The sequence below is a fragment of the Bufo gargarizans genome, chromosome 2, assembly GCF_014858855.1.
Source record: "Bufo gargarizans isolate SCDJY-AF-19 chromosome 2, ASM1485885v1, whole genome shotgun sequence".
NCBI classification, from domain to species: Eukaryota; Metazoa; Chordata; class Amphibia; order Anura; family Bufonidae; genus Bufo; species Bufo gargarizans.
In genome coordinates, this window is record NC_058081.1 from 264,217,563 (window position 1) to 264,244,244 (window position 26,682).

Below are 26,682 nucleotides of genomic sequence, written 5' to 3' on the forward strand. Positions count from 1 at the left end.
AGCAGTGCCTGCGCAACGACAGCAGAGTTGCCCACATTCTAACGTGTGCGGACTACTGGGTTGCCACCCTGCTGGATCCACGGTACAAAGACAATGTGCCCACCTTACTTCCTGCACTGGAGCGTGATAGGAAGATGCGCGAGTACAAGCGCACGTTGGTAGACGCGCTACTGAGAGCATTCCCAAATGTCACAGGGGAACAAGTGGAAGCCCAAGGCCAAGGCAGAGGAGGAGCAAGAGGTCGCCAAGGCAGCTGTGTCACGGCCAGCTTCTCTGAGGGCAGGGTTAGCATGGCAGAGATGTGGAAAAGTTTTGTCAACACGCCACAGCTAACTGCACCACCACCTGATACGCAACGTGTTAGCAGGAGGCAACATTTCACTAACATGGTGGAACAGTACGTGTGCACACCCCTCCACGTACTGACTGATGGTTCGGCCCCATTCAACTTCTGGGTCTCTAAATTGTCCACGTGGCCAGAGCTAGCCTTTTATGCCTTGGAGGTGCTGGCCTGCCCGGCGGCCAGCGTTTTGTCTGAACGTGTATTCAGCATGGCAGGGGGCGTCATTACAGACAAACGCAGCCGCCTGTCTACAGCCAATGTGGACAAGCTGACGTTCATAAAAATGAACCAGGCATGGATCCCACAGGACCTGTCCATCCCTTGTGCAGATTAGACCATAACTACCTCCCCTTAACCATATATTATTGTACTCCAGGGCACTTCCTCATTCAAGCCTATTTTTATTTTCATTTTACCATTATATTGCGAGGCAACCCAAAGTTGAATGAACCTCTCCTGTGTCTGGGTGCTGGGGCCTAAATATATGACAATGGACTGTTCCAATGTTGGGTGATGTGAAGCATGATTCTCTGCTATGATATGCAGACTGATTCTCTGCTGAAATGAAGCCAGATTCTCTGTTACGGGACCTCTCTCCTCTGCCTGGGTGCCTGGGCCTAAATATATGACAATGGACTGTTACAGTGGTGGCTGACGTGAGGCCTGATTCTCTGCTATGACATGCAGACTGATTCTCTGCTGACATGAAGCCAGATTCTCTGTTACGGGACCTCTCTCCTCTGCCTGGGTGCCTGGGCCTAAATATATGACAATGGACTGTTGCAGTGGTGGCTGAAGTGAAGCCTGATTCTCTGCTATGACATGCATGCTGATTCTCTGCTGACTTGAAGCCAGATTCTCTGTTACGGGACCTCTCTCCTCTGCCTGGGTGCCTGGGCCTAAATATATGACAATGGACTGTTACAGTGGTGGCTGACGTGAAGCCTGATTCTCTGCTATGACATGCAGACTGATTCTCTGCTGACATGAAGCCAGATTCTCTGTTACGGGACCTTTCTCCTCTGCCTGGGTGCCTGGGCCTAAATATATGACAATGGACTGTTACAGTGGTGGGTGACGTGAAGCCAGATTCTCTGCTATGGGACCTCTCTCCAATTGATATTGGTTAATTTTTATTTATTTTATTTTTATTTTAATTCATTTCCCTATCCACATTTGTTTGCAGGGGATTTACCTACATGTTGCTGCCTTTTGCAGCTCTCTAGTTCTTTCCTGGGCTGTTTTACAGCCTTTTTAGTGCCGAAAAGTTCGGGTCCCCATTGACTTCAATGGGGTTCGGGTTCGGGACGAAGTTCGGGTCGGGTTCGTATCCCGAACCCGAACATTTCCGGGAAGTTCGGCCGAACTTCTCGAACCCGAACATCCAGGTGTTCGCTCAACTCTACTCAGCAATGTGCACAATAGATTCAGAATACTGCAGAAGAGTTAATATGATTTTATATTATCATAAAAAGTGAAGGATCAGACTGCATCCAGGCCACATTTACCATGTAGTTGGCTGTGTTGAGTCAAATGGTGCATGTGCTGTCCAGAGTTTCCAAGTAAAGCAAATATTACAAATGTTATATTTTGATTTAAAAAAAAGTCCAACTGTGCATCTGAATTTAAGAAAGAAATATATTTATAAATGCAGATGCTTTGAATTTGTGTAGCTTCAAAAGGCTGAGATGGCATTCTCATTTAAAGCTGGATCACTGCTAGAAAAGCCTAACTTAAACTGTCACTAACTTTACATACAACTTTTCATAAATCCATAGCAGAGGGGACTATAAAAAGCTACTCTATATATTTCAGACAAAAACATATTTTTTGAAATGTATCAGCTGTTCTCCTTCTCAAAATCTGACAGACCACCAGCTTACTTCTCTACCCTCCCCACTTTTAAGACTTCTATAGGCAGCATGCAACCTGATCCTTCTGACAGCCTTCTCTCCATCTTAGTGAATGTTCATTGCAAAGAGGGAGCAGGAATTAATTTTTCTGCAATAGTTAAGCTAAAACATGTTTCTACAAAGCCTAGATACATAAAGTGGAATAACAGATACAGGAAGAAGGATAATCATACATCTCCCATATTTTTACATTTAAGCTACAAAGCCATTACCTCCTTTATTCTAAATATGCCAACTAAAAGAAAGTATTAAACTGCCTAACATATGGTAGCTCCAGATCCACAAGCTGGTAGACAGCATGGATTCTTGTTAATTTGCTTAAATAATGGGACCAAATAAAAATAAAATTTACATAGTCATTCTCTAAATTAATCTAAAATAAATCTGAGTGGTATGGAAGATGACCTTTAAATAAAGCAGTCAGCTTCTAAATACTGCACAAAAATCTACAAATCTAGTTTGCTTAAGAGATAAAATCAATAATGTTTCTCGTTTGCCCAGATTTAGTAATTGCTAAAGACAAAAGGAGGTTTTTTTTTTTATTTATTTTTTTAGGTTTTTTTTTCTAGATATAAACAAGAACAATAGTGAAAATAAAAACACAAATAGTAGCACAGTTCATGTTTGGATTTTTAGCATAGTAATGGTTATACAAATGGAAACAAGTGACTAGTGTTGAGTAAAGCAAAGCAAAGCATCCAACTGGGAATTCAGTCTGAAGTTTAGAAAAACCTTCGATTGGAAACAAATCTTAATTTCCCCGTGGTCATGGTAATTAATCAGTTTAGCTAAAATGGAGTATGCATATGTTAGAAAGTGAAACTAAGAGGCGACAAGCCCGGGAACGCAAGATTACCCATAATGCTTTGCAACCAGCCAATCCACAGATAACCATCCCCTGTGATGTCACAGCCCTATAAAAACCTCATCTCGTGCAGTCTCCACCATTGTCCTGTGAGCTGAGCATAGGGAGAGACATGGCAAAGTTCTCATGCTCTAGGGACTGTGTTGCAGAAAACGATTAATAGAAAAATATTGGAGAGGGAGAGTGTGGAGACAGTGCTGGGAGACTTCTGAGTCATTTTTATTTATTTATTCCTACATTTACTTGTTTCTACATCAGCTGTAAACTAAGATATGTAATTCTATACCAATAAGATGAAAGCCTTTATTATTCCTTTGCCAGCATGCCAACCGATACCATCCAGTCTGCACCCCTTAGGTCTTAATGATGACCATTAGAGATGAGCGAATTGAAGTTGATGAAGTGGAATTCAATCCGAATTTCAGGAAATATTCAATTTGCGCCGAATCCGAATTTCCTCAATCTTCATGGTAACGAATCGCATTTTTTTCCTAAAATGGCTGCTATACATGTTAGGACATGGAGCAAGGAACTTTGGGAACAAGGGATCACCCACAATGCCATGCATGCAGCCAGCCAGCCCTGTGATGTAACAGCCCTATAAATAGTCTCAGCCATCTTGGATTCAGCCATTTTCCAGTGTACTTAGTGCAGGGAGAGAAGTCAGCAGGCGCTAGGAACAGTGGTAGAAAAGACTTTAAAACTTTTGTTCAGGGAAATAATGAGGAATTATTCCACAGTATAGAAGCAGAACAGGGTTCAGTAGGGGAGTGTACAGCCTGGGTTATAGGAACAATCCTATTACACCTCGCTGCACTAACTGCAGATCCACATTGCCATTATACAGCTCTGTAATCACAGTAAACTGTTCTTGTTATTGGGGTGTAAGTGCTGTTTGATACAGCCATTAACAGGGCTTATTAGAAGGAAATATTTCTACGTCTTGTTTTGCCCTTGTGCGGTGCAGTTATATGTTCTAAAGCATTTTTTGGCTTGTATTAGTGGGAAAAAATATATATATTCGCCGTTCAGCGGTGCAGCTATATGTTCTAAAACCGATTGTGGCGTGTATAAGTGGAAAAAAATAGGAGACTATTTGTCATTCAGCGGTGCAGTTACATGTTCTAAAGCCCAATTTGGCATGTATTAGTGGGGAAAAAATGGCTTTTTAGCCGTTGTGTGGTGAAGTGAGAAAATTACTTTTTTTTAGGTGTTTTAATTTTCATATTTATTTATTTGATCTAACAATATGTCAGACAGAGAAGTGCCAGGCCCTGCACAGGAGAGTGGAAGAGGCATAAATATTTCTGGCGCAGGCATAGAACGGAGCAGAGTAAGGAGGGAAAATAATAGCATTCTGAATACAGAATGCAAAGTAAAATATTGATGGAGGGGTTAAAAATAAAAATAAATTAACTCACCGAGTCCACTTGATTGCGTAGTTGCGGATCTCTGTCTTCTGTAATGTTGAGCTGCCGGCTAAGGACCTGTGGTGACGTCACATCACATGATCCAATCACATGGTCCCTCACCATGGTGATGAACCATGTGATTGGACCATGTGATGAGCACAGTGACGTCATCAAAGGTCCAATTCCTGTGCATAGCAAAGAAGACAGAAGAGAAGCCGGGCTGCGTGATCAAGTGGATTAAGCCAATGTTATAAGGTAAAATAATACAATCTACAGAACACCTAACCCAAACCCGAACTTCTGTGAAGAAGTTCGGGTTTGGGTACCAGACATACCGATTTTTCTCACGCGCATGCAAAATGCATTACAATGTTTTGCACTCGCGCGGAAAAATTGTGCATGTTTCCGCAATGCACCAGCACTTTTTCCCGCAACGCCTGTGTGAAACCAGCCTAAGGCTACTTTCACACTAGCGGCAGGACGGATCTGACAGGCTGTTCACCCTGTCGGATCCGTCCTGCCGCTACTTCGCCGTGCTGCCGGACCGCCACTCCGTTCCCCATTGGCTATAATGGGGACAGGGGGAGAGCTCCGGCGCAGCACGGTAGTTCGCAGTGAGAGGCCGCCGGACTAAAAAGACGGACATGCAGTACTTTTAGTCCAGCGGCCTTTCGCCGCGCACTTATAGTCAATGGGGATGAAACTATGGTCCGGCAGCATGGCGAAATAGCGGTAGGACGGATCCTACAGGGTGAACAGCCTGTCGGATCCGTCCTGCCGCTAGTGTGAAAGTAACCTTAGAGATGAGCGAATCGAAGTGGAATGTATTAGGACATGGAGAAAGGAACTCTGGGAAGGTGGGATCACCCAAAATGTCATGCATGCAGCCAATCAGCAGCCAGCCAGCCCTGTGATGTCACAGCCCTATAAATAGCGCAGTCATCTTAGATTCTGCCATTTACCGGTGAACTTAGTGCAGGGGAAGAGACGTCTGCAGGCGCTAGGGTCAGTGATAGAAAAAACATCATTGTGCTAAAAAAAAAGGTGTAGGGTGTAACGCTCTAATGGGTGTGGACCCGCTGTGCCACTTACCAGTTTTTACATAGAGAAAAAATTGGGAGGAATAATTCCACAACATTTCTGTTGAACATTCCTATTACACCTTGCAGTGCTGACTGGGGATCCAAATTGCCATTATACAACTGTAATTCGATCAAACCGTTCTTATTAGGATGCAAGTGCTGTTTGATACAGGCCTTAACAGGGGCTATTACAGGGAACTTTTTCTACGTTTTATTTGCCCTAGTGTGGTGCAGTTATATGTTCTAAAGCATTTCTTGGCTTGCATTAGTGGGAAAAAAGGGCTTATTAGTCGTTGTCTGGTGAAGTGCTAAAATGACAGCCCTTTTTTTTTTTTTTTTTCACATGAAACAATTCCTTTATTAATGTTGGATCTGTCATTACAACTTCCATATTAGTAACGCAAGACAAGAGGAATTAAAGACTGCAATGAACAAGTGACTGAGGGGGTAAAGGGAGTTGTAGGTGGTGAAAGGCTTCAGTCATCTGTACTTAACTCTCCCAAAGACCCCTTAACACAAGTGCCAAAAATATGGGTCATGGAATTGAGGAAATTGGCAAAACATACTTTATGTGTAGCCATCCATTTCAAAAATGAAATATTGAATAGTGGATTAGCGCAAAGAGCTGTGTCCCATTCTGCTCAAGTTAAAGGAATTCTGTGCTACTGAAGGTTTACAATTATTAACTGCCATTACACACCTCTTAAAAAAAAAAAAAGTTTCCTAACAATACTACAATTACATAATACCCTGCAAACATCAGAAGGGTAACAAAAGGAATGCTGCAAAAGTGGAATTTGGAGGTGCACTCATGACAACCGAAAGCAGGTTCTGGGAATGTTAGAGCCTAACCCACAAGCAGCATGTTACAGGTCATAGTTTGATCCACATCTACAGCGCCCAGTTTGGGATTACTGAACAGTGAGGAGAACGGGTAAGATGCCAGGTTGCTTTTGGCAAAATAACTCAACTTAGGAGGCAAATGAAGAATGGAGGGGCTGAAGGACATTTCATAACTAGAACGGAAAGCTGCTTCTGTTGGAAAGACAAAAGTATAATTACGAGGACATTTATGGCTGTTGTGGAAGGGCTTAAAGGAGAAGCCGCCCTGTTGAACGACTTCCTAATCAAGAGGCATGTAGGGTTTGAGGGTAACAAGAGACACTGTTGGGGTGGGGTTGATAACATGGAAGCCTCTTTAAATGACAGCCCTTTTTGTTGTGTATTGGTGGCACAAGTAAAATATATTTGCCGCTCAGCGATGCAGTTATCTGTTTTAAAGCCTATTTTTCGTGTATTAGTGGAAAAAGGAAGAAATATATTTGTCGCTCAGTGGTGTAGTTATCTGTTTTAAAGCCCTTTTTTGTGTGTATTGGTGGAAAAAGGAAAAAAATGTTTGCCGCCTAGCGGTGCAGTTATCTGTTTTAAAGTCTTTTATTGCGTGTATTCGTGGAAAAAGAAAAAATATCTTTGCTGCTCAGCAGTGCAGTGATATATTCTAAAGCCCAGTTTGCCGTGTATTATTGGTGAACTAAAAATATATTTGTCGTTCAGCGTTGCACTTATCTGTTGAAAAACCTTTTGTGTAAAATTAGAAAAAAATTAGGTCGTAATTGCCGTTCAGTGGTCCAGTTTGCTGTATATTGCTGGCAAAATAAAAATATATTCAACATTCATAATTGCACTTATTTAGGCAGCCAAACTGGATCTGTGGCTGCAACTGGCCAAGTTTGCCCTGGAAAAGCTGTCCTGCCCAGCCAGTAGTGTGGAATCAGTGCGAGTGTTTAGTGTGGAGGGGACCATAGTTACCCCAAGGAGAACTCACCTGTCCACCCAAAATGTGGAGACACTGACCTTTGTCAAGATGAATCAGGCCTGGATCAGCCAGGATTTCCAACCACCAATTCTTGATGCATCAGACTAGATCATCCATAGTGCCACACCAACCCTTTGACAAAAGAGACTGGTTTCTTCTGGCTACCTGCCTCAGCTACCATTTTGATGCTGCCACCCGCCTGATGCCATACATCTGATGCCAAGTGCTCCTTCTTTCACCCATTATCTTAAACGGGTACTGGTATTGCCACCCACCTCCACACTATGTCACCTTGCCACTCTGTGGCCTCCTGATGCTGCTGCCACCTCCAAACTCTGTCATTGTGCCACTCTGCGGCCTCCTAATGCTGCCACCACCTGCAGACTCTGTGATTGGGCAACTCTGTGGTCTCCTCATGCTGCTTCCACTTCACCACTATGTCACCTTTATAGACTGTATAATAGTGTCTGCTTACCATCAATAGTACAAATTAATGACTGGCCATACTGTCTTTACACAGTGTGGTTCGTCAGGTTGGAGACACCTTTGCAATGAAACTGCAGTGGCCATACTGTATGGAGGGAGCACTGGGGGACAATATATTGTATGGTGGTCACTGGGGGTAATTATACAGAATAGGGTGCACTGGGAGTCATTATAGTCTGTGAGGGGGCCACATGGGGTCATCATACTGTATGGGGTGCTACTGGGGTAATTATATTGAATGGAGGGGGACTGGGGGTCATTTTACTGTAGGGGTGCTCTGGGTGTCATTATACTGCTTGGAGGGCCATTGGGATCACTATACTGAAATTGGGGCACTGGGGGTCATTATACTGTATGTAGGGGCACTGGGGGTCATTATACTGTGTTAGGGGCCCTCGCACACTATAATTACCCCCCAGTTGCCCCCTCACAATTATAACAATCCACCCAATGGCCCCCTAACACAGTGTAATGCTCCCCCCCCCCCCCCGCCCCGCAATGGCCCCTCACATATCTATTGTTGTTAAAGTGCAGGGAAGCCACAGCTCATTTCCCTATCAACTTAATTGCAACCTGAAATTTTGAGATATGAAATTGATATAAACCTGCACCAGCAAAGGGGTTCTTAGGGTCACAGTCCAGTCCAGCAGGGTGGATCACACTCCATGCAGAGTGTCCGGTGGGATCCAGCACCTACCTGCTGCTCTTATAGCTCCAGAGCGTGGGGGAGCACAGCTCCGGGTGCCCATCTCCTCTACTCCCACTCTACACAAACAGAGAGCTGGCCACTCAGATTCTCCCCCCCCCCTGACAGCAGCTCCAATGTGTTGGGCGTGGTTACATAGCATAACCACGCCTCTATGCAAATATTTAACAGCCCCCCCCCCCCTCTTCTACTACCAAACATGCTGCCTTTGAGCGGTGGCATCACCGCATCATGCAGAACGTGTGTCTACTGCTCAGGGATCGAGACAGGGAGTGCCAGGACCCAGCCGTTCCTTCTTGGCACACACTGCGCAGTGGGCCTCCCCAGGACCAGTGGGCCCTGGAACTTGCCCAGGTATGCCGAGTGCTGGCGCCGGCCCTGCTCATAGTTACATTTAGTATCATATGTACATATTTTATAGGCACTCAAATATAACTTTTTCACTACCAACATTCTGGCAGATTTACTAATACTGTTGAGCTTTGCACTGTCTAAATATATGAATCAAAGTCTAAAATTGATTGTTCAGTGCCAGAAATTGATTGCCTCTCCTCAGGATATGTCATTCAATATCAAATTGTCAGGGATCCAACTCCTTAAACTTCAATCAGATATTTAAAGAGTCTGCAGTTCTCTTTAGTGTTTATGTGTATGCTGTCTCCTTTGTGGCATTGCAGTGTAATAACAGCTTTCTTTCCTATTCAAGTGAATGGGAGAAAAGGCCGTTACTTACAATGCAATGCGATTTGTGACGAAGTAATTCGAAACGGATTAAATTTCTTAGTGAAATTCGGCGAAGTATCCAAATTAAATTTTTTATGATTTTTTATGATCTCTACTTACATCCATTGGGACATTATCAGTTCAGATCACAATATAACAGTTTTCTACTGTAAATCTAAAATTGTTTAATTTTAGTATATGTCCCTATTCTTTCAATGGATATTGCTAACTAAAAGGATTCACATCCCATGGGTTGCTGTTCATTGCCCTATTATGATATCTATGGCCTACTGTTCAGGTCACCTCTCTGTAGTTACCATATAACCTCTGGATCCCTCTCTAGTAGGAGCAGAGAGCCTCTGCAGAGGGCATGTACTTCTCTCATGGAGTCAGGACAAATTGTAAGACCACAATCAGAATTATGAGTAAAAACTGTTTAATAACAGTACTTTACTGTGACTATTCTATAATCCAGAACATTTATTAAACCTGCACAGTGAGACTCTTTTAATGTTTAACTAAAGATGCTTTACAGTATTTTATCGACTTGTGAATAAAATCAATTGCAATGCTTGCTCTGTGTTATTCTCTGCAATTAAGTATCCATGTAACATTTTATTTTAGGATTAGAACGTATTGGGAGAGATTCCAGCTATGAACAAGAGGGAAAGGTCCAGTTTGTGATCGATGCAGTGTATTCAATGGCTTACGCACTCCATAGCATGCACAGAGATTTTTGCCCTGGTTATGTGGGTCTTTGTCCAAGAATGAAGCCTGTGGATGGAAAAGATCTTCTTGGTTATATTCGGGCAGTCAACTTTAATGGTAAGTTTGTTTTACAATTGTTTTCTCGTATTCTGTTTAATTTTTCAAACTTGCAAAATGATTTTACTTGCATACATTAATATTTTTGACTGGATGTTTCACTTGTACTTAGATTCTGTTGTACTGTATCTCTAGAAATATTTTTACTAAATAGAAAAACAGTATCACAGTCAAATAGAGTTGTGGATGAAATTCCTCTGGGAACCTGGTCTAGGGTCCTATTTATTCGCTTGCTGAGGAATAAATAGGGTCTACCACCCTCCTTCAACGCATACTGGAGTGCTTCCTCATTATTTGTCTATTGCAAATATTTTTAAGTATATGTGTTCTTCCTGATCTTTTCCTACTTTGGAAAAAAACTAAAAACATTTTTGTATTAGTCTGTCAGGCATAGTATTGCAAACACTTTTTATATATATATTTTTAAAATTACTACATTTTATACATATATATATATATATATATATATATATGTATATATATATATATATATATATATATACACTCACCTAAAGAATTATTAGGAACACCTGTTCTATTTCTCATTAATGTGATTATCTAGTCAACCAATCACATGGAGGTTGCTTCAATGCATGTAGGGTTGTGGTCCTGGTCAAGACGATCTCTGGAACTACAAATTGAAGGTCAGAATGGGAAAGAAAGGTGGGCTGCAACAGCAGAAGACCCCACAGGTACCAGTCATCTTCACTACAAATAGGAAAAAGAGGCTACAATTTGCACGAGCTCACCAAAATTGGACTGTTGAAGACTGGAAAAATGTTGCCTGGTCTGATGAGTCTCGATTTCTGTTGAGACATTTAAATGGTAGAGTCCGAATTTGGCGTAAACAGTATGAGAACATGTATCCATCATGCCTTGTTACCACTGTGCAGGCTGGTGGTGGTGGTGGTGTAATGGTATGGGGGATGTTTTCTGGGCACACTTTAGGGCTCTTAGTGCCAATTGGCCATTGTTTAAATGCCACGGGCTACCTGAGCATTGTTTCTGACCATGTCCATCCCTTCATGACCACCATATGCATTATGTCACAAAGCTCGAATCATTTAAAATTGGTTTCTTGAACATGACAATGAGTTCACTGTACTAAAATGGCCCCCACATTCACCAGATCTCAACCCAATAGAGCATCTTTGGGATGTGGTGGAACGGGAGCTTCGTGCCCTGGATGTGCATCCCTCAAATCTCCATCAACCTCAAGATGCTATCCTATCAATATGGGCCAACATTTCTAAAGAATGCTATCAGCACCTTGTTGAATCAATGCCACGTAGAATTAAGGCAGTTCTGAAGGCAAAAGCGGGTCCAACACTGTATTAGTATGGTGTTCCTACTAATTCTTTAGGTGAGTGTATATATATACTTTATACTCACATAATATTATGGCAATTGAAAGAAAAAAGAGAGAAAAAGAGAGAGATAGAGAAGAGAGGTGTTTTTCTTTCAAAACTGGTCATCTCATGCTACTCATCTTGGGATATCTCAAGCCAAGAGGAAAGGTAAAGAAAACATATGTGTAGTTCACTCCTTATTTATTATGTGAGTGTCAGGTGTACATCTTTTCTACTAGTATTTGCATGCTATAAATTCATAAATAAAGATATAGGGGGTCATTTATCATTCTGAAATATGCCTAAATTAGGCTTATTTCAGGCTCAGATTGCGGCACAACTAGATGGCAGGCCCGTCTCATTCACCATTTTCTATGCCTGTTTCAGGCATAGAAAAAGGTCTAAAAATGTAAGACAACTTGGTAGCTATCCTACATTTAGAATTGGCGCTGGATGTGCCGAAGTTATGGCACATCATAACTTCGGCAGCTCCACCGCCTGCTTAGTCCTTTTCTTAAGAAATTAAGACATTTCTTAATAAATGTGCCCCATAGTAAATAAGACATGATGAATCCCTTTAAATTCTCATTTCCTATGTATTTATTTTGAAATTCCTAACCCAGTTCATGTATATTGTAATGGCTGTATATAGGAATATTCACCCAGCTGCTGTTAACTGTATGAAAGCATTCAATAATGCATAAGTACATTAAATGAATAAAGCATTAAAAGTTCATGTAAGAAGATAACACAAGGACTTTTACTGCGTGGAAAATGCTCTTTTTAGAAATCTTATGAACAACGACCATTTATTTTACATAAAAAATGGCTTGGCTACAGTCAGCAAGACATTACCCTTTCTCTGGCTAATGCAAGGTGAACGTTGAATTCTATGCCATTCATTCAAACAAATAGCCAGCCTTGTAATGCATGGAAGAACTGGGTCTGATGTAGCAAGAGCCATTCTTTGTGAATCTCTTTGTACAAAGAAGTATATCCGAAGAAAGAGAACCATCTTGCCAGTGCCACTTATCAGAAGTGGCTCCCTATGAGTTAAGATTACACTTTCCAATAACTCTTTGGATTTGACACAGGAATATAACCAGACCAAACATCCATGCATAGACAGCTGTTTCAATGTGCTTGCCCCTCGTCAGTATGGAGTAGGATTCTTGCGGTATAGTGCAATGCCTTGAAAGCGATTTTGGCAGGGTGCTGAATCTCAATAAAGAGACCAATCCTATATGAAAACTTACTGGAAGCACTCCATGGTATGGAGAATTATTTGCAATGCTCCATGGGAGATATATTAGTGTTGAGTGAATCAAACTCCATGAAGTGGAATTCGATCTGAATTTAAGGGGAAATTTTATTCACCATGAAGCTAAATTTCCTCGTGCTTTATGGTAACTAATGGATTTGACCTGAAATGTTGTTAAAAAAACAAAAAACAAATACGTACTTACCTCTGTAAAATGCTGTTTGAGCATGAAGAGCCGGGCACCTCCATCTTGATTAAAGATCTCACACGAAATCCCTTGCATGGTGAAATATGATGTTACAACGCCGGCCGACGTAATTACGTTTGCACGGGCCACGCAAAATTACACATTTGACCTTTATTCAAGATGGCAGCAGATGGATCCTCACGATCAAATAGATGAGAGTATGTATGATTTTATTCATTTTTTTATTTTACACTGTTTTATTGCTATCAGATGGCACAATCATGTATGAAAGTGGCATCTGAGGGGTACAATGATGGGGGTGTGCAATCAACGATTCCTGTCATTGCACCCACCACTTACCAAAAAAATTTGCTTCATGGCGAAAGTAATTTGTCACAAACCAAATTTTTGGTAAAATTCGGCAAAGCAACCGAATCAAATTTTCCAAAACTTCACTCATTTGTAACAAATATATAAATAGGTATCTCCCAATAATGAGAATCATCTCGCCAGCATCAGCTATTGGAAGTGGCTCACTATGAGTCAAAATCTAACTTTTCAACAAGCCTTGGGATTTGAGATTCATCACCCTGCCTAAGCTGAGAGTCTTATTAGTACATTTGGGTTTCTTTGGACCTCCTCTATAACATTGATATGCCCTATTGTGCTGTTGCCTAAAATCATCTCCTCATGGGAATAATATTTTTGTTTAATGGTGTATAATATGACATGAAAATGGTTTTATCATGACTTGAAGGGGACCCCTGCCATTCAGCACAACAAAAGGGACTTGGAGCTCCTGTGAACAGTTTGTACCCTTTATTATTTAGATGTGTATCGTAGCTTTATAAAGGAAGTTTATTTCTTACATGTTGTCGTATCTATTTATGGTGCTTTACCTCTCATAAGCCTCAGATCATAATTTAAGTATATTAAATATAATTCTAAATATTTCAAACGATTAGAGCAAATACAATATATCATCTTTTCTGAGATCCATTACTGTATCTTTATGTTCAATGCTTCCTGGATTAATACTGAACTATTGAGCATTAATATTAAAACTGGACTTTTAATTAGTTTGTATACTCAAAATGTGAATTTCTCATGAATGTCAGTCATATGAGAATTATTCTTGAATATCTGCTGTCATAGTGTATCTGCTTGCATTGCCTCTAAACCTAATAGATATCATCAGCACTGTTTATCACAATACACTTCACTTACCACAGCTGGCAGCCTTTTTGAAAATGCACAAGGTCATTCTGAATTTAGTTTCTAAGTAGAAGCTGTTATTAGCTTCAGGAAAAATACCCAATGTGCTTGGTTGCTATAGATATACTCCAGGTAGCTATTTGGCATTAAGGCTATTTGAGACAGTAACTAATATAACAGCTTTGTGATAAAACATAGATTAGGGTGGGTTCACACTAGCATTATGGCTTTCTGTTACAACATGGTTATAAGCCTTTAAAAGGCATTCCGTTTGCTTTCCATCCTAATAGAAGTCTATAGGAAAGCATAACAGATCCATCTGGGTCCCATTATGCAAGACGGAAAACAAACAAAGTCCTGTCAACAGGACTTTGTTTTCCGTCTAGCATAATGGGACCCAGATGGATCCGTTTTGATTCCCATAGACTTCTATTAGGACGGAGAGCAAATAAAATGCCTTTTAAAGGCTTCCGTTTTGCATTCTGTCATAATACAAGTCTATGGGCAGAAGAACAGATCCGTCCTTCTGTCTTATGGATTCCGTTATTTTCCGTTATAACCATGTTCTAACGGAAAGCCATAATGGATTCCCTAACGCTAGTGTGAACCCACCCTTAGTTGATTTTTAAAATGGGTAGAAATGTGTTAAAATTTTATTTAATATGCACACATTAGTAATTGTATTTTAACAAAAAAAAAGTAATTGTGCTACTTTGAAAGGGCAGCTCGACCGCAGAGCACTTTCAAAGATTACTGTAGGAAGATTTTACAAATATATTTAAAATATCTCTAATACTTGCTTTACACTGAATATTTTTTTTTCTGTTTTTTGGGCTTATAAAAGGGAAAACATATTTTCATGTTTTTACCAGCATTTTTGGATGCTGTTTTTGGTCACGCAATTTTACATGTGTTTTTTTTTTTTTTTTTTAAGGAATTGTGTTTCTTATTGAGAAACCTATGGGAAAATGCCTAAAAAAGACCCCATACCAAGAGCATGCAGCATCTTGAGAATACCACAATGGACCAAAAAATGCCCAAAAAAATGCAGTTTGTGATGAATTTAATAATTCCTCATTGCTCTAAAGCTAATATCTGGCTACAACATTCTGTTTCAAGCAGAAGGAAAATAAAAAAAAAAGAATAAAATGGTACAAAAAATATTATTCTGAAAAAACACTATGCATAGCATCACCTTTAGGCCATTGTCACACATGACAGAAAATTCTGTGGAAAAATCAGCTGCATTGAGAAGGGTGAAATCCACAATAAAAATCCACTGTACAACTTGCCATTCTGAGGATTTCAAATCTGCCATACTGTAGCTTTTATGAAATTCTCATCCATTCTGCAGGTACTATACAACTCTGCAGATTTGTTGCACGAAAATTTTATTTATTTTTATTTTTTTGCATTTTTGGCCTATAAATTAACATCAGTAAATTCTTGTGCTTGTATGAACACTTTTAGGGGTTTCATCATATACTGTCACTCCATTTTTCTTGGCATTTTTTCAGGAATATGTTTGTCTTGCATTTAACCCCTTCCTGACCAGTACCATACATGTTCGGCACTAGCTAGTAGTGTTGATCGCGAATATACAATTCGCAAATTTTTATAGCGAATATCGGCACTTGAGAATTTGCGAACATCTAGAATATAGTGCTATGTCTTCATAATCGCAAATATTCTAGATTTTTTTTTCATCAGTACCCTCACTGCTTCTTTCTTGTGGGCCAATGAGAAGGCTGCAATATCTTTGTCTGAGCCTAGCAACATCCCTAGCAACCAATAGGAAAGTTGCCTACCCCTTACTATATAGGAAACTCCACAGCAGCCATTTTCTGCTGTTTTTTGCATTTCCTAGAAAAAGAGAGAGCAGTGACTTGGCTGTGCTCTGTGCTTTCATCTGGATCCTATTCCTTATCCAATTACATTAGATAGTTAGTTAGCTCATACAGTATATATACACTCACCTAAAGAATTATTAGGAGCACCATACTAATGCGGTGTTGGACCCCCTTTTGCCTTCATAACTGCCTTAATTCTACGTGGCATTGATTCAACAAGGTTCTGATAGCATTCTTTAGAAATGTTGGCCCATATTGATAGGATAGCATCTTGCAGTTGATAGAGATTTGAGGGATGCACATTCAGGGCACGAAGCTCCTGTTCCACCACATCCCAAAGATGCTCTATTGGGTTGAGATCTGGTGAATGTGGGGGCCATTTTAGTACAGTGAACTCATTGTCATGTTCAAGAAACCAATTTGAAATAATTTGAGCTTTGTGACATGGTGCATTATCCTGCTGGAAGTAGCCATCAGAGGATGGGTACATGGTGGTCATGAAGGGATGGACATGGTCAGAAACAATGCTCAGGTAGCCCGTGGCATTTAAACGATGGCCAATTGGCACTAAGGGGCCTAAAGGGTGCCCAGAAAACATCCCCACACCATTACGCCACCACCACCAGCCTGCACAGTGGTAACTGTGGATACATGGCATGATGGATACATGTTCTCATTCTGTTTACGCCAAATCCGGACTCTACCATTTGAATGTCTCAACAGAAATCGAGACTCATCAGACCAGGCAACATTTTTCCAGTCTTCAACAGTCCAATTTTGGTGAGCTTGTGCAAATTGTAGCCTCTTTTTCCTATTTGTAGTGGAGATGAGTGGTACCCGGTGGGGACTTCTGCTGTTGTAGCCCACCTTTCTTTCCCATTCTGACATTCAGTTTGGAGTTCAGGAGATTGTCTTGACCAGGACCACAACCCTACATGCATTGAAGCCACTGCCATGTGATTGGTTGACTAGATAATCGCATTAATGAGAAATAGAACAGGTGTTCCTAATAATTCTTTAGGTGAGTGTAATACAGATAGTTACTGGGATATAGTCAGTGTAGGTTATATCCTGATATAGTGTAGATGATAGGTTACAGTGCAGGGTGTTAGGTAGTGTGATAGGAATTAAGCCTCATGCAGACGTCCATGGAACACGGTCCGCAAGATACCGGACTGGCATTGCAGGAGCGCATGGCGTCATTGATTGCTATGACGCCGTGAGCTCCTGCAATGCCAGTCCGGTATCTCACGGACCGTGTTCCACGGACATCTGCATGAGGCTTTACTGTGTTGTAAAAGAGATTAGTGTTTTTGCGTTTGAAAAAAAAACAGGACACAAACTCTAATCTATAGACTGTTTGTGTGGTATATAGTGTGTGGCAGGAAAATGGATGTGCAATGTGCTTGTGAGATATTTCTCTGTTGTCCATACATACATGCTACAGACATAGTGCTGTGATGTGACAACAATACATAGTTCACCAATCAGTTATATCTACTCAAACCTGATAAAATGTGAATTTACATGTATTGCGCCACAAAATATGTGCATTATTAGTGCCAATTTGTGCAATCGCAAATATATTGGAAAATTCTAGCAGCTTGAAAAATGTAGCAAAAGTGAGCCACGCCTGTATTGCTTGCGCAATATGCGCATATTTCATTGCCGATTTTTGCAATCAAGAAAATAATGTCTGGAGATCACAAATTTGAGAATTTGCAAACTTATGGCGGATATTAGTCAAAAAAATTGTGAAATATCATGAAAACGAATATTGCCTATGCTGCTCATCACTACTAGCCAGGAATTTATAGATGGCACACGCTCATGCGTGAAATAGCCACTGGGTTCTTGTTGTTTTAAACAGCAGACATCAAGACCTAATATCTGCGATCGGCAGTAATGCTAATTGCAAACTTTTAACCTCTCAAATGCTGTGGTCAAACATGACCATGGCATCTGGATATGCAAAAACCTGGGAGCGCACTTCTGGGTGTGTTCCTGTTCCCCCCAGCCAGGATCGTGGAAGCCGAACTGTATGTGTGGCAGCCCCTGTGTTATAGTTTCTATGGAGCCCCTGTCTATGGCAGGGCTTGATAGAAACATAGTAAACTCCCCATAGACCCCAATGTTAATACATTGGATTTATGAGAATAGCAATCTGAAGATTGATTGTTCTAGTTCCCTATGGAAAAAAAAATATCAAATCACCCCACTTGACCTAAAATAAAAATAAAAATACATAAGCAATAAAAAAATATAAATCATGGGCATCGTCAAATGCAAAAACACCTGTACTATTAACATATTAAAATATTTATCCCATGTGACAAATGGCAAAACAGAAAAAGTCAACATGGCGAATTTGCCATATTTGGCTCCTTCACCTTCCATAAAAATTGAAAAGTGATAAAAAGTCATACATACCCCAAAATGGTATCAATAAAAAGTACAGATCATCCCGCCAAAAAAATTAAATGCACACAGCTCCATACACAAAGCTACAAAATAAATTAAAAAAAATCAAGTCAAATGCAAGAAAACCAATGTGGTATTGCTATAATTTTTTATTTTTTATTTCAACCAAATAGAATCTTTTTTTTTCAGCTTCCCACTACATTGTATCTAATAGTAAATGCTGGAATTAGAAAGTGCAACTTGTCCTGCAAAAAAAAAAAAAGTTCTCACATGGCTATGTGAATAGAAAAATAAAAAACTATGGCCCGGGAAAGGAAGGGAAAAATAAAGACGCAAAAATGAAATAACCTTCCAGGGCTAAAAGTATTAATATTTCCCATAGACTTCATCATCTGGATGTAGTGATTTTTGGCAAAAAAATACATCAAAAACTACTGACCAACAAAAACCATATGTATTACACTAGCCATAGTTTTCCTTCACACACACTTTTGTCCATGGTGTTTTCTTTTTTTTTTTTTGCTCATATTGTGTGTTTTAGAACCTGGCATTTTTAATGGCATTTTTTGCATGTATGGCATATGTATTCTCCTGTAATGTCACTTTCTCAGTGAAGCTGTATGAGTTGACACCATCAAATTAATCCAAAAAAAAATAAAGTGTTTTTGAGCTACAAAAAAACAAAACAATGGAGGTCTATGAGAGAAAAATGCAGCAATTTGATAAAATACATCATTGACCCATAAAACGCACTCAAAAAACTCAAGCGCATACACGTGCCACTACAAGTAAACACCTTTTTGTCATGTGTTTAATTCATTTTCCCAAAGATTTCCATGCCGTATCAAGAGTAGTGTTAAGCACCAATATTCGAAAAGCAAATTTAATCTCGAATATCGCCACTTTGAGAATTCGCTAATATTTATAATATAATGCTATATATTCGTTTTTCTAATATTCTTCTTTTTTTCCATCTGAACACATGATTCCGCCCTGCTTCTTGCTTGTGGGCCAATGAGTCATTGGAGGCTGAGGACACGGTGGAGGATGAGTAGGCAGAGTCGGACATTGTCGCAGAACCAAGGGCGTGACAACGTTGAGGCGGAAGATGCGTCACCTGGCCAAGTTGCTGGTGTGGCTGTGCAGGAACCACATTCATCCAGTGGGCTGTAAAGGACATGTACTGTCCCTAACTGTCTCACCTTCTGTTTGACATATTTGTGCAGGGCTGGTACTGCCTTTTTCACACAAAAATGACGGCTTGAGACTCTCCACCTCGGCTCGGCACAAGCCATCAGTTCTCTGAAAGGTGCAGAGTCCACCACTTAAAAAGAGAGGGACTGCAGTACAAGCAACTTGGTCAGGAGCACGTTCAGCTTCTGCGCCGTTGGATGAACGTGCCGAACTGGATGGACAAATGTTTTTTTTCGGCCTTATGTACTATGTTACTATGTTATACCACTGTCTCTTGACAATCGCTTCAGTGATCAATTGCTGATGGAATGACTAACAAGAAGTAGGAGCATTAGTATCTGGACAATCAGAAGATGGGAATGACAGACAGATCCCTGTAAGCTGAGGTGGTGGAGCCTTGACTTGCTGAAACTGGGTGCATGCTACTGGGTGATGCAGTGGTAGCTGCGTAAGGCTGGACCACCACATTGGAGCCATGGTTCTCCTAGGCCACTGCATGGCGACTCTGAATATGTTGACGCAGGGCCATAGTGCCAACATTGGCACTCTGGCCACGCTTTATCTTCTGCCCACATATTCTACATTTGGCCCACATATTCTACATTTGGCCACATCTGGCAGCTTAATAAAAAAACTGCCATACCACCAAGTAAGTGATTTTTCCTCAACAGTCTGCACTGACTGACTGCTACTGCCACTGCCTCCGTGAACCCCTGCACCACTACTTCCCGGGCAGGTAGGCTACTGCGAAGCAGGTGGTCTACCCTGGGCACATTTAGCTTGTGACCTGCAACTGCTGCCACCCTGCTGATTCCCAGCCATGCTACCACATTGTTGGCTCAGCAGCTGCCTCACAGGCAAGCTGCCACCCTCTTTTCCCGATGATGATGATAAAGCCCCTTCTGTACCCAACTCACAAGTTTGATCGGCTTGAGCATCATCAAGTAGTGTTTGCACTGATGTCCTCCTCAACAGTCTCTGGGTCAAGAGTCTTACCACTCGCAACACAAGCTCCTGTGCCACTCTAATCATCATTACTTGCTTGCCTAGCGGAGGAAGCGGCAGATGTCTCTTCCAGATCTTGGCTGGGCAGTAGCTACTGACTGTCTTCTAGCAGCTCGTCCTTGCTGTATAGTGGAGCTGAGCCCACAGCATACAATACTTCTGTGGCTGAAGAAACAGCAAAGGACAGAGGCAGGTTGTTATGGCGTGGTGTGGGAAGGGTGCCAGGCCTGCAAACTAGGGAAAGGGGAAAGGTCACCACCAAATAAAATCCCAACCTGAGCCCTGACTGCTAACAGAATGAACAGACCCCAATGGTAGGACTGTTCATCCGCAGGAACCTAAGACTGGCTCGTCCTAGAAGGCCCTAAAGATAGTGATTGGGCAATAGACAACCTGTTCCTTCCCATCTCAAGGAACAAGAACATGCCTCAGGTCTGGTACCAAGAGACAGGGTAATAAACACAATACAAAAAGGAAAGACACCTAACTGTGGGTAAATGGAAAGCAGGAACTCGGCCAAGATCCAGACACCAAACGATCCACAACCAAAATTTACTTTCAACCCCAAGGAGTGATGGGTAAATCAAGACTAAGTAGGGAGTAGTAATGATCACATGATCTACACCTGAAAAGTAGGTGTGGACATACCAGCAACACATATCCTGCTGCCACGCCCCCCTTACTCTGCTGCGACCTTTGCTACTCCTCTGTGCATGGCCTGGCACTTCTCTGCCTGACCTACTTGTAGCTGAACTACACAAATTAAATGGAAATTAAAACACTTCTGAAAGCGATGAATATATTTTTATTTTGTACTAAAATAGTCCACTAAACGTTTTCACCACAATTAACTGCAGCAATGCACTGAGAATAAATTTTTATACACTTTGACCAGAAAAAACTGCAGAAGTGAAATGCGTATATATTTTTCTTGTTGAACTGAACTACGCCCCTATATGCTTTCACTAGAAATGACTAGAAACAGAAATAACTGCAACAGTGCAGTGCGTATATATTTTTCTTTTTTTACTGTAATACGCCCCTATACGCTTTAAACAGAAATAACTGCAACAATGCAGTGCATATATATTTTTCTTTTTTTACTGAAATACGCCCCTATACGCTTTCAATAGAAATAACTGCAACAGTGCCTTGCGTAAATATTTTTCTTGTTTTACTGTAATACGCCCTATACGCTTTCACCATATATAACGGCAACAGTGCAGTGCGTATATATTTTTCTTATTGGACTGAAATACTCACCTATACGCTTTCAACAGAAATAACTGCAGAAGTGAAATATGTATATATTTTTCTTGTCGTACTGAATAAGATATGAGCCACTAAAGGCTTTTCAACATAACTATTGCAGCCCAATAACAAAAATTTTGAATGACAGAGCTGTCTAATGACTATTTGGATCCCCAAATAATCATTCCCTGCACTTGTAAATCACTTTCCTATCAATGTCCCTAGCGCCTTCTGACGTCTCTCCCTGCACTTAGATGGTGTGAAATGAAATAAATAGTTTTTTCTGTCTTTTTTGCACAATCGTTTTTCCACTTGCTGTCCCTAGCGCCTTCACACATATGTCCCTGCATTCTGTACGCTTGCAAAATGGCAGAATCTAAAATGGATGCTGTGTTTATAGGGGTGTCACATCACAGGACTGGCTGGCTGCTGATTGGCTGCATGCAGGCATGTCAATCTGAGTGATCCTGCCCTCCCAGAGTGCCTTGCCCCATGTCCTCAGTCCTCACACGTGTAGCCGCCATTTTAGGAAAATTGTGCTTCGTTACAATGAAGCGAGAGGAAATTTGCATTAGTTGCAAATAATTTTTTCCTAAAATTCTGATCGAATTCCACTACATCAGCTTCGATTTGCTCATCTCTAATTACAATGATGCTGTGCACGTTGGGCCACTTGCGGTGCTATTGTCCTGCACTTATAAAATCATATGAGTGCAGGACAATAGCACTACTGGCGGCCTGACGTGCATAGCATCATTGTAATCTATGATGCTGTGTGCTCCTATGCACACGATCAATGCCATTATGGGACATATGGCCCGCTCACAGACCGTATGTCTCGGAGGGCATACAGTCATGTGCAAGAGGCCTAAGACTGACCCAATAGTGTGGCTGACTGTATATGGCCAAGCCACACTCACCCATGGCAGCCAATGGAAGCACTATTTTGCAGTAAAATCATGTACCCATTGGCTTTTGCGGATAGGCATGGCTTGGGCACTAGTGATGAGCGGCACGTCCCATCTTCAAATTTGCGATATTTCGCAAAAATATTCGCTTAAATATTTGTTTCATATTTGTGAATATTTGTATTCAAGATTATTTTCGCAATTGTGATTTAAAAAATTTGCGTAATGCAAAGTTGATCAAAAAAGAATATATAGCAGTAAATATAGTGCTCTATATTCGTTTTAAGAATATTCGTCATATTCTAAACCGAGAATAAATAGTAATATAGCGAATATTCGAGAAAATACAAACAGAGCAATTTGGCTAAGCTAATATAGTGCTATAATATTTTTTATTTTTAATAGTGTACATTTTTTCCAAATCTGAAGTTCAGAAGAGAAAAAAAAATAAGACTATAAAAAAAAGGATTATAGCACTATATTAGCTAAATTGCTCTATATTTGTATTTAGTGAATACTCACTATATTGCTATATATTCTTGTTTTAGAATATGACACATATACAAAAAACTAATATATAGCAATATAGCGAATATATTCGTTATTTAAAATATTCCGTTTTTTTAAATAACAAATCTATTCACTATATTGCTGTATATTACTTTTTTAGAATATTCGTCATTTTTTTTTTCCATATGAAAACATGATTCTTTCCTGCTTCAGTTGCTTGTGGGCCAATGAGAAGGCTGCAATGCCTTTGCCTGAGCTTAGCAATTTCCCTAGCAGCCAATAGGAAAGTTGCCTACCCCTTACTATATAAGAACCTCCCCAGCAGCCATTTCCTGCAGTTTTTTGCAGTTCTGAGAGAGAGAGAGAAAGAGAGAGCCATTGCTATGCCCTGTGCTTTCTGATAGTTAGTGGGAAATATTCAGTGTAGGTTAGATAGTGATACAGTGTAGGGTGTTAGGTAGTGTGATAAGTTCTGCTGTCCATACATACATGCTACATACATAGTCCTGTGATGTCGCAAGTTCACAACAATACTTATGCACCAATCAGTAATATGTAGTCAGACATGCTAAAATGAAGTTGCACGTATTGCGCAAAAATATGCGCATCATTAATTGTCAATTTGCGCGATCGCGAATATATTGGAGCACTCTATTTGCATATAAAGCTATTGTGATGTTCTTCCATGCCAAACATTTTCTCCAGTCTCAGGAAACTTCTAGCAGCTTAAAAAATATAGCAACAGTGACCGACGCCTGTATTGCGCGAGCAATACGTGCATATTACATTACCTATTTTCGCAAGAAAATAATCCCGAATTTGACGAATATTCACCCAAATATTTGCGAAATATTGCAAATTCGAATATTGCCCCTGCCGCTCATCACTAGTGGTTACCAAATGCGCTATTTTTTTTTTTACGGTTTGTTCTTGTCCGCAATCATTTATGGACTGTTGTTTGGACTGTTCTGAATTTACAGTGTTTTTGAGCTTTTTGATTAACTTCAAATAGTGATACATGTGGTAAAATATGTTGAACATATAACGCAAGCAGCAGGACATGAGGTGCAGTCATCACAATTTTGAAAAGTGCCAAGTCTATCTCAGAAACCTTTTTTTCCCATTGACTAATTTTTTGGATAATTTTGGATATTGGGTTATTTATGGACACAATGATGTCAATTATGCTTGCTTTATTTTTTATTTGGATTATTTACATAATAATTCATTTTAATAAGAAACATGTATAATCATTGATTAAACTGGTGTAATGTAGAACTAGCTTAGTTGCCCATAGCAACCAATCAGATTCCACCTTTCATTTACCAAATAAGCTGTCAAAAATGAAAAGTGGAATCTGATTGGTTCTAATTTACACCAATTTGATAAATTATCCCAATAGTCTTTGTATGTTTTTTAATATTTTTTTTTATATGTGGTGTCTTTCTATTATAATAGTATTCTTTTTTACACAGTTTTAAAATCCTAGGGTACTTCACCAATAGGAGGAACAATCAATATTATAATGTACATACTGGATGTATTGCAGTATATTATTGCTGTTCATAATTCCAGACAGCCAACCTATTTGGCCCTGTCTCTGGCAGGACCTTATAGGAGTAATAAGATTGCCGCTATGGGGGACCAGAGCAACCATTGTCATTGTCTTGTTCTCTTGTGCATTCAGTAACATATCTGTATGTCCATTTGTAGGAACACACCAAAAAATGGATGAACAGTTCAGTTCATTTTTTGCTAGGAGTTATATGCTGCACTATATAGGCAAAAAAAAAAAAAGGAAAAAATAAATAAAATAAAAATATAAAAATAAATATAACTGAATATATATATTTTTAAAATAAGGTAAAAAATATATATACTGTAAGTAAAAAAAAAACTTTGCTAGAATGCTTCATTATCCAATAGCTTCACCAGCTATACAAAATAAAATGAGCAACAAAAAACATACACTTTCAAAGAATGGAAAAACAAATATAGCTGTAAAGAAGACATCTTAACTGATCATGGCAACCATTGTCATTGTCTTGTTCTCTTGTGCATTCAGTAACATATCTGTATGTCCATTTGTAGGAACACACCAAAGAATGGATGAACAGTTCAGTTTTTGCTAGGAGTTATATGCTGCACTATACAGGTCCTTCTCAAAAAATTAGCATATTGTGATAAAGTTCATTATTTTCTGTAATGTACTGATAAACATTAGACTTTCATATATTTCAGATTCATTAGACACCAACTGAAGTAGTTCAAGCCTTTTATTGTTTTAATATTGATGATTTTGGCATACAGCTCATGAAAACACAAATTTCCTATCTCAAAAAATTAGCATATTTAATCCGACCAATAAAAGAAAAGTGTTTTTAATACAAAAAAAGTCAACCTTCAAATAATTATGTTCAGTTATGCACTCAATACTTGGTCGTGAATCCTTTTGCAGAAATGACTGCTTCAATGCGGCGTGGCATGGAGGCAATCAGCCTGTGGCACTGCTGAGGTGTTATGGAGGCCCAGGAGGCTTCGATAGCGGCCTTAAGCTCATCCAGAGTGTTGGGTCTTGCGTCTCTCAACTTTCTCTTCCCAATATCCCACAGATTCTCTATAGGGTTCAGGTTAGGAGAGTTGGCAGGCCAATTGAGCCCAGTAATACCATGGTCAGTAAACCATTTACCAGTGGTTTTGGCGCTGTGAGCAGGTGCCAGGTCGTGCTGAAAAATGAAATCTTCATCTCCATAAAGCTTTTCAGCAGATGGAAGCATGAAGTGCTCCAAAATCTCCTGATAGCTAGCTGCATTGACCCTGCCCTTGATAAAACACAGTGGACCAACACCAGCAGCTGACATGGCACCCCAGACCATCACTGACTATGGGTACTTGACACTGGACTTCAGGCATTTTGGCATTTCCCTCTCCCCAGTCTTCCTCCAGACTCTGGCACCTTGATTTCCGAATGACATGCAACAGTCCAGTGCTGCTTCTCTGTAGCCCAGGTCAGGCGCTTCTGCCGCTGTTTCTGGTTCAAAAGTGGCTTGACCTGGGGAATGCGGCACCTGTAGCCCATTTCCTGCACACGCCTGTACACGGTGGCTCTGGATGTTTCTACTCCAGACTCAGTCCACTGCTTCCGCAGGTCCCCCAAGGTCTGGAATCGGTCCTTCTCCACAATCTTCCTCAGGGTCCGGTCACCTCTTCTCGTTGTGCAGCGTTTTCTGCCACACTTTTTCCTTCCCACAGACTTCCCACTGAGGTGCCTTGATACAGCACTCTGGGAACAGCCTATTCGTTCAGAAATTTCTTTCTGTGTCTTACCCTCTTGCTTGAGGGTGTCAATGATGGCCTTCT

The 26,682-nt window shown here is 40.4% G+C and overlaps 1 protein-coding gene across 1 annotated transcript in view; it reads left to right on the forward strand.

Moving 5' to 3' along the window:
* Window positions 1-26,682, forward strand: part of GRM8 (glutamate metabotropic receptor 8) — a 1,458,522-nt gene that overhangs the window by 1,110,032 nt on the left and 321,808 nt on the right. The window contains exon 6 of the mRNA XM_044280260.1: window positions 9,971-10,171. Coding sequence (XP_044136195.1) covers window positions 9,971-10,171 — 201 coding nt within the window. The remainder of the gene's footprint in view (window positions 1-9,970; window positions 10,172-26,682) is intronic.